Below are 9,628 nucleotides of genomic sequence, written 5' to 3' on the forward strand. Positions count from 1 at the left end.
ACCCAGGTAACACAGTGTTAATTGGAGAATTGCAACAGTTAAGTATTGTTTGAATGTCATCATTGATCTTGCTTTGGGATTAAAAGGGCTTTATCAGCGCCTGGTGGCGGTATTCAGACGTGAACTGTTGAGATTTTAGGGGGTGTGCATGAATCGGGTTCATTCCCTCCTGCTCCTGTGATGACATGGACAGCAAACTTTATTTTCTGTTACGGTGAAGAGTACGGAGTGTGAACTAATTCATAGCTTTGCGTTAATGTATCTCAAACGCATCGGAGTACCAAAAGGGACAAAAATGATCTAATACTTAATCTAATTAATAACATTATTTGAATGTATCTAAAGAATAATTAACATTGGGTTTATTCAGTAAACAGTGACATGGTGAATTGACAATGAAGAATATCTTCACCTTGACTGGTTTTGGTGAAGTCTTCAAGTTACCGCACATAGTTTAGTGAATAAGTCCCACGCATATAAAAACCTGTTTTATCTTTTTTTTTTTTTTTACAAAAATACTTAATTCCCAGAATCCTCACGGTGTTTGTAATATAGGCCCTCTAGGGGTTGAAGGACCGCAATACCCAGAATTCTGGCCATAGTAGAGAAGGATTCTGGGAAATGTAGTCCAACAAATAGACGCTTTGCCCGGCTGTTATGTTTGGACAGGTGAACTTGATCCAACTTGAGTTTTTTTTCGGATGGATTGTTGTTTACTGCTGTTGATTTATGTTTATTTTGCAAGTAGTTGTTTCTTTTCTTTTCTAGCTCATATCTATATATGTGTAACCATTTCAAGCGATTTTATCATGTATTCTTTTCCCAATCATTTTTTTCACAATGCATGTCATTTTTTTTCCCCTTTCATTAGGACAACAACCTGTAGCTTTTTAATTTTTTTTTTCTTGTTCAGATATATATATATATATTTTGTTTGTTTTTATTTTCTTTCTTTAGCCAATAATAAACTGTGCACAATGATTGGGGCTCTCTGCCTTTTCTAATCCATTTTTAGATCTAAAATATATATATTTAGATTGATATAATAAGCATTTCTTATGCGTGACTATACAAATAATAAATAAAAAAATAAATAATATATAATAAAAGATTGGCTTGTCACTATTATGAAGCTATATCAGTTATTTATTTAAACTATAATACTGTATTTAATGTTTTTACTATCAAAATAATGCAGACTACCGTAATGCTACAATTAATATTTGAGCAGTAATTGGGTCAGAGTCTCCAATCAGTGATATGTAACCATAAATCTGTGCACAGTAAACCAATCGTCATAGGCTATGAAAAATCTGGGATAAGCCACCCCTAGTACTCTAGCTGGGTCAGACTACAATGCTCGTGGATGGCTGAGCCCCATGTGAGTTGTAGTGAATAGCAGCACGAGTACCAGAGGGTGGCCTACCCTTTGTACGAACTGCATGTCATAAATTTGCGATGGCAAGTCACTGATCAAGCATATGCCACTAACCCCCATACAGCAGGAATGATGCGTTAATCCGTTTGTTACAGCCGCCTTGTTCAAAGTCATTTTCTGATTTATTGTTTGTCTTACATTGTTTGTTTGCATGCTCAAAGCATGTTCCCATTAAAGTTTATTTTTGCTTGTACATTTTTACATGTTTTAGCACATTTGTGTATTTTATTTTTTAGTTGTACTACATGTCTGTGCTTTTTTTGTTTGTGACAATGCACAGGGAAAACTGCTCCTGTCATCCGACACCTGCAGGTTAGGTTTTAGTAATAAAGTCTGTAGGTTTTCTGTGCGCCTATCCCTTCGTTATAGTGACAGAACGGAGAGCAATGCTTTGCAGAGTATTCCATTCCTTAATATTGTGCCAGGGACTTCATCTATACCCTGTGAGAGCCGAATTACAAACACATGCATGAGTGACATGTTATTGGCTGTTTTGTAGGGTTTTTACTTATTTAACAGATATTTTTTTTTTCTACTGGTCTTTGCAATACTTTCTTAAAACATAAAAGTTACCAATACCTAGTTGCACAGTCAAAAGTATTGCCCCCCGTCCCCCCCTCCGAACTGACGTGGCAACCTCCCATAACTCCTATCTCTGACACAAGACGTAAATGATCACACGTTTCTTTGGGGGCGAGAGGTTGTGAGCATGTGTCTTTTTTGGACACTACGTTGAAGATGCCTGAAGTGGATTTTCTGTAAGTATACCTTTTAAGCCATAATGCTGCCAGCACAATGTATAGATTAAATCTGTACCTACCTGAAGGTTAATTTGTCATCCTCAGTTTTGTTAAGGATACATTAACTTTAAAAATACATATATTTTAAGATCAATTAACATAACTGGAATCCCTGATTTTAAAGATGATATATTTTCTATGACCCCCATTGTCAGCATAACAATTCAGTTGGCTTTATTGCAATTTAGTAATTACTCTAGAAAATGATTCTATTGATTTCTATTCAGAGAACAGGGGGCACCAGTTACTTCACTCTCTATACCATTTCATATATACATACCTTAATTAGCACTTATTCTGCCCATATTAACCTCCCATCCACATCCATTGCCTCTTTTTGATTGAAGAATGCAGATGGAATGATAAATGGTGCCATTAGTTTCACTCTACAATCCCCCTGCCAAGTCCTGTATTTTAAATCAATTTATGTAGATCGATTTAATCTGTTTCACGTACCCTTTACAGAGAGACCATTCCTAAATAAACGTATAGCAAGGTTTACTCATCCAAATAGTGGACGATAGAAAGCTGTGTACGCAACAATAAGATCGAAACAATGAAACTGGGAAATATCTTCAAATGTTGCTGTATTACCATCTTATTTGACCAAATTGTGTTTTCAGCTCACTGTACAATGAGTAAACCGTAGTGTTTATTGATTTATGGTGATGTAAGGATGTTTGTATCTTTGCATCACCAATCATCATTGCATACCTTTCCTAGTGATTGGATGTTTGGGAGAGAATTTAAATTGTAGGCTTATAAATAAAATAAGCTGAGTTCCGTTTAGACATTTCTTGCTCCAGGAGTAATTCCCAAGCCTGTAGAATTCACAGGATGGCTCGCCAGACTTTGTAATAATCCATAACGCATATTCATAACTCTGTATCATAATGTCCTCCAGAACATACCCTCTTACACTCAGATATGTATCATGGCTCCTAATCTACCAGTATAGCACCAACAAGACACATTTTCGAACCCAAGCCTTCAAGCAATTAAAGTCCAACCCAGACTTTTATTGCATAGTGATATTTTTCAGGTTTTTGTTTATGCAAGACATGTGGATGTGTGCATGATCATGCCTATTTTGACAATATATCACAAGACTTTAGCAACACACATTCGTATTAAGTGACCTTAAAAAAAAAAAAATGCACATTTTTTTTAATTTTCTTTCAAATTTTTCTTTTATGATTAAAAAAAATCTTAAAAGGATAGAATGTTGTAGACTTCCTAATATTGCCTAAACATCTCATTTGATGAGTCTAATTAACAGTCTTAAATCCCAACTGTTTTTGTATCGTGGCTCAATGTTTCCAGATCACACAATCTATTTCAAGGCAGTCAACCAACCCTTGCCATATAATTATTTACACCAACGCGTCTCCAGAAAGCAGTGTGTTCTAAACACATGAGCCAGAGGACAATGAGATGTCAGGGACGAGCTTTTGAACCGCAGCACCTACAAAAGCCTATGTTGGTTTGGGGCTTTTTTATTTTGTTTTTATTTTTTGGCTGCCCGCAAGTAGTAATTCCAGCAGCGTTTATTCAAGCCATTACTCTTCCTGCTTTGTATTTGTTGGCATAAAACTGGGCGCATAACGTTTGTAATCCACTAAAGATTAGTACGTAGCACTGAGCTTCTGTAACACTCTAATACCACAATTCAGGCTGCTACAATGATACTAAAATGGCAAAATAATGCTACAAATACTTAACAGGGACTAAGATCTATTTCCAAAATGAGAAAAAAAAGTTATTAGGTCTCCAAAGTACTTGAAATTTGAATGGCTCCTGAAGACGTCTCCAGCTTGACCAGTTGACCAGAGGGCTGCTGGAAACTGAGCTCTAGACTGTCAAGGTCACAGCGTGCCTCAAGCAACATGATCCTCAAAGCAAGTGATGGGCAAGGCTTTGGTTCTGTCTGTTTGGGGGTAAATAGCTGTGTGGTGTTGAGTGACTGTGGTGGTTCTCTCCGATCCTTTAACCATGACTCTCTGATTCACTGTAATGATAATTCTAAAACGGCTTTGGTAAACTTGTCTGATTTCCCTATTTCCCCCTCATTTCTGTCTTCTTAAAAATCCAAGCTAACTGGAATGGTGCTAGTTCAAATGCATGATGTAATTTCTTTAATCTCTGCATGTCTTAATTGTTTTGCCAAAATGGAATGTTGGCATTTTCAGAAACGTGCTGTGACAGTACTTTATAGTTTCTGACAATGCTTAATAAAAAACGATATAATCTGTTGATCTTCTATGATCCCGCCTGTCAGATGGTGACATGTTGCAGTTCTCTGATGTAGTTGACAGAAGTCACTCCATTACCTGTAAACATGTTTAATGATGGCTTGGTGTTTTTGTACAATGTCTATTTAATCGAAGAAAAAAAAATCACGGTGCAGTAATATCTTGCTTTTATTTTTCCTATTTGACAAATGTTTACTAATCTTAACATCCAAATTGCCCCCTTTTTAACTTACTGGGGTTTTAACGCAAACTTGCTGTACCTGGGTCCTTTCTTTTAGCCATCTGTACACAGCCATATTATCACTTTGAACTCCGGCAGGACAAACGATATACAGAGTTTTCCCCTTGTCCTACTGGTGGTCAAAGAATTACATTATTTCTCCCCCATTGTGTCATTTATTTAATGTTCTTCTCTGGTATTTATAGATGATGGAAAATGCTGAAACCAATGAAATGGTTAATGGGTCCACGGAGCAGAGGTCAAGTTCCAAGGAATCAAGCCCGATACCTTCACCAACTGCTGATCGCAAATCAAAAGCTGGCATGCAGCCGCAGACTGCGGCCACACTCCCGGCCAAGACGCAGGATATTCCTTCTGCCCAGTTGGAAGGTTTCCTGCATCGTAAGCATGAATGGGAAGCACACAATAAGAAAGCGTCAAGCAGGTAAACCGGCCCACACGCCTCAATTATCTGTAATTAGAAATGGTAGAAAAGTTCGTAATAACTAAAAAAAAAAAAAAAACAACAAAAAACATTTATAGTCTGTGCACTGAAAATCCTGTTCTAAGAAACCTATAGATTGCTCTGCAAGGGGATGTTACATTATTATTGTAACTTATATAGCGCCCACAAATTCTACAGTGTGGTACAGGTAGCAGTAAAAAGGAAAAGACTACGTTGAGCAAGTTAAGGTGAACTGAAACGAGGTCTATTGGAAGGAGCTCACAATTGTTAAACAACTTGCACACGTTGTTTGGTTTGTCCCCATCCATAGTCGGCGCCTCTGCCTAGGGATGATGGGAGTTTTTTTTCCCCTGGTGTCTTTGTTTACAGGGACTCTTAGTACACAAAAAAAAAATATATTTTGATGCAGAGCTAGGAAATTATTATTCATTTTTAATGATATGATTCGGTTATGTTTAGGTTAAGATTTGGTTAAAGTCTTTTCTTGAGATGTTAAATTCCAGAAAGTCAGTCAGTCGTATACTAACTATTGAACTGGCTTAATATGCTTTGTTGTTCTGACAATAATCGAGATTACTAAAGGAGAACCTATAAGAACAAGCCTGCTCATCATAAATTTCCACCAGGAAACCGTTTTTAAAAGTGATAATATACCATAGTATATCTGTATTTGGCAGGACAGGTAGAGCTTTGTAAATCACTGACGAGGCACAAATGTGTGAGCATAGAGTACAACAGTTAACATATACAAAGCAACAGGGGAGATGTAATCCACAACATCGGGAGTGCCGCAGGTTGCCTACCCCTGATATAGAGTATTAGAACACAGGTTGACCATTGGTTAACAAACTTCTTATATTCCAGGTCCTGGCATAATGTGTACTGTGTGATAAGCAACCAAGAAATTGGATTTTACAAAGATTCCAAAAATGCCCAATCCGGCATTACGTATCACAACGAGGTCCCGGTGGTGTTAAAGGAAGCAGTCTGTGAAGTGGCAACGGACTACAAAAAGAAAAAGCATGTGTTCAAATTAAAGTAAGTGACACGTTTTAACGCTACTTATCCATCATTTCACAACCTGTGATTTAAAGTAAAGGGAACCTATAGTTCTGCAAATAACAATAGTTAATTCAGGTCTATAGGTTTCCCTTCTGTCCACCCCCCTATGGCATTGACATGTTAAAAGGACATGCATAATTTTGAGACAACTGTCTCCTACAAAAGCTTTAAATAAGACCGTTACCTCACACTGCAGACTGAAATAAAAAGCAGTTAATACTATTTATTTTCATATTTATTACCGGTTTCTTCTTTCTTATGCTTTCCACGCCCACTCAAGGGAGAGCACTGATCTAACCAATCCGTGTTCTATCCTTAAGAACCCTGGAAAAGTGCATTGTGCATGCCTGGCAGATTTACAAATAGAAGCCATAGAGTGGAACTATGCATGCGCGGCCAAGCACTGCTCTCTTCCAATCAAAGCACCTTCGTTCTGAAGGAGGAAGTACCTCTTTTGGCTGTTGGGAAGATAGCCATTAGAGGTATATTTAAACCTGCAATGTAAACATTGGAGTTGCAAGTAAGCGTCAATGTTTTACATTGCAGGGTTAATATCAGAGGACAACTGCACCCAGGCCCCTAACTTGAGTTTGAAGATCCTTGAATTTCTTCAGTGTGCATTGATGTATCATGGTCTGTGCCCAGTCCTAAAGATCTGCGGTTACATTTTGATGGTAACAGTTCCTTGCTCCCAAAGCTCAATAGTTTCTTTGGACTTAATGGGATGAGCGGTCCAGTCAATTCGAGCATAAAACCCACTTACCTCTCTGCAACACTGCCAGTGCTGGAACCTTTATACATATGCTTTTTAATACAACTGCAATCTTTTTGTTGTACGAGGAGTGGTGGTAGAAGTAGGAAGACTAAGAGATAATACACGTGATAAATTATTTACATCAAATAATGTCACCTTGGTGTTAGTATAGCTGTAATCTGATTTATGTACATTTTTAGTGCAAATTCCATAGTAAATCTTCTTGTACTTGGTGTGTTATTAACTGTAGCCTACATCTACATCTTTCATTAAAAAAAGTCATATCAATGTATGTGTCCACTGAATTTAATATGAATTTAATAACTTATGGAATCTATGGCTGAAATCGACACTACATTGTATTAACACACGTACCATGTAATATGAATGCTGTAAACTTCTCAACTTTTCTTATAGGTTAAATAATGGTAATGAGTACCTCTTCCAAGCCAAAGATGATGTAAGTTGTATTTATTTCTATAAAATACTCTATATTGCTATTAATTGTTTGTGCTGCCATGGGAATCCACCGTTTTCTACCTATAAAGTAATGAATTAAATTAATTGATAGATGTCTCCATTGTACACTTTATTTTTATTTATTTTTATTTATTTTAAATCCTGAAAGCAAAACATTGTGCTTTTAATACTTTGAGAATAGTCAGAGAATGGTTAACAGAGTTTTGGTCCCTCAGTCCAAGTGTTAATTTTGGCGGCAAATTTCGAGTTAGTTTTAGTCATGGTCGTTTGACTAAAAAGCAGATTTAGTTTTAGTCGTATTTTAGTAATCTGAATTGTTTTACTCTAGATTTAGTCGACTAGATCTCAAAAAATTTTATTCGACTAAAATTCTTAGTCGACAAAATGAGCACTGCTCTGTTCTAGTTAAGCCAACCAGGTAATCGATGGCTTGTTTCTTCGCAGGAGGAGATGAACACATGGATTCAGGCCATTACAAATGCAATCTCTTTGGACAAAACTGAGGTGTCTCTGAGCACTCAAAGCACTCCGGCATCCAGCCGTGCCCAAACTCTGCCCGCCAGTGTAACGGTGACCACCGAATCCAGCCCTGGCAAGCGCGAGAAGGACAAGGAAAAAGACAAAGAAAAGCGATTTAGCCTGTTCGGGAAGAAGAAGTGAACGACATCTTTAAATTAAATAAAACACTGCACTTCTATTACATTGTCAGCATGCAAGCTCAGATCCAATACATTACTTTGTGCCTAATGTTCCCAACGTGAATAAAAAAACCTTTTATTTATAGAGTGGAAGAATGCTGGGTCAAAAGGTTTGAGGAGCATTGGGCATTTTCTTCATGGGTGTGAGGACCAGGCTATGTTGGGTTTTCGTTGTTTTTTGTTTTTTTTCTTTTCTTAAAAAAAAAATTATTGTAGAATAAACCTGAATATTTAAACATTTCCTCAATTTTGTGAGGCTGTCTTGGAAACAACCCACATTTAGAAACACAGGCATGCAAGGCAGCGGTGCTGTGACAGAATGACCGTTCACATCAAAGACAGATGTAAAAAGTTTCAAACACATCTTCACTACCATTCACTAAAAGTTGGTTATGCTGAGCCTTGAGTTTACAAATCATTCTTAAAATGATGTCGTACACCAATCTCCGACCCTGTAAAAGAGTGCAGACACATTATATTGCTGATAGACAAATTGTCCCCGGCACTTATTTACACCCACCCACCTAGCTTTCAAAGGCATCACATGTGAAGACTCCAAAATGTTGGCGTTTGAGAAAGATTAGAAGTTTTAAATCTGTAATTTTAAAAGGTTTTTTTTTTTGTTGTTTTTTTTGCTGAAATACACTATATTGTACGTTTCTGAATTAATTCTAGTACAAACTATAACAAGACTAGATGTATAAACAAACAAAACTTTAAATTCATTGATGTTAAATGTACAAGTGGAGATGAAGCATTTACTGGAACAAAAGTAATGTTACTCAATTGATTACTTGCTTGTCAGCTGCAGCACTATGTGTTATAATTTTTTGCTACATTTCTTTGCTATTTGATACATAGTGTGCATTTCTCTGTCACTGTAACTATTGTAATGAAAATTTACATTTTACTGCACAATCAAAGCAACATTTATTAGGAATGATGATATCCTCTCGAAAAACTGGGCCTGTAGTCAGAATTCTGCCCTGGCTTTCAGTTAAACGGATCTGTACCTCTAGACCTTTACCTTATCTGTTAAATATATGCTACGTCATTAAATGCTTTTAAAAATGACAGCTACCTGAAGGCTTTGGGTTTTTTCATTGATCGATGTATCGAAGGATGGAACAGTATGTGAAAATGTGTTCAAATAGCAGTTCTCCTGAGAACATTGTAACAAACATACAATTTACAAATGTTAAAGGCCTGGCTGGTCCTTATAGTGTAAACATTTGATATACACAACTTTACTTAAAAGGGCAAAATCACAAATTTGGGTGTAAGTAGAGGACTAAAATCTATGCGTTGTGGAGAATTGAAGGCAAATGTATTAAGGAGGAGAAAGTGGGTTTTGAAGGAAACTGTCATAATTTTTTATTATTGAAAATAAAATATTAAATGGAATATATAACCTCTTTGTGTATTATTTTATAATGCATATATATACCTTAAATATAT

The 9,628-nt window shown here is 36.6% G+C and overlaps 1 protein-coding gene across 2 annotated transcripts in view; it reads left to right on the forward strand.

The window, feature by feature from the left end:
- SPTBN1 (spectrin beta, non-erythrocytic 1) overlaps positions 1–9,244 on the forward strand; it is a 140,691-nt gene extending 131,447 nt beyond the window's left edge. For both annotated transcript variants that reach the window (XM_063443971.1, XM_063443972.1), the window contains 4 exons: positions 4,917–5,155; positions 6,041–6,214; positions 7,410–7,452; positions 7,917–9,244. In XM_063443971.1, coding sequence (XP_063300041.1) covers positions 4,917–5,155; positions 6,041–6,214; positions 7,410–7,452; positions 7,917–8,132 — 672 coding nt within the window. In that variant the 3' untranslated portion in view covers positions 8,133–9,244. The remainder of the gene's footprint in view (positions 1–4,916; positions 5,156–6,040; positions 6,215–7,409; positions 7,453–7,916) is intronic.
- The last annotated feature ends 384 nt before the right edge of the window (positions 9,245–9,628 follow it).

Source organism: Pelobates fuscus, chromosome 2 (assembly GCF_036172605.1).
Source record: "Pelobates fuscus isolate aPelFus1 chromosome 2, aPelFus1.pri, whole genome shotgun sequence".
NCBI lineage: Eukaryota > Metazoa > Chordata > Amphibia > Anura > Pelobatidae > Pelobates > Pelobates fuscus.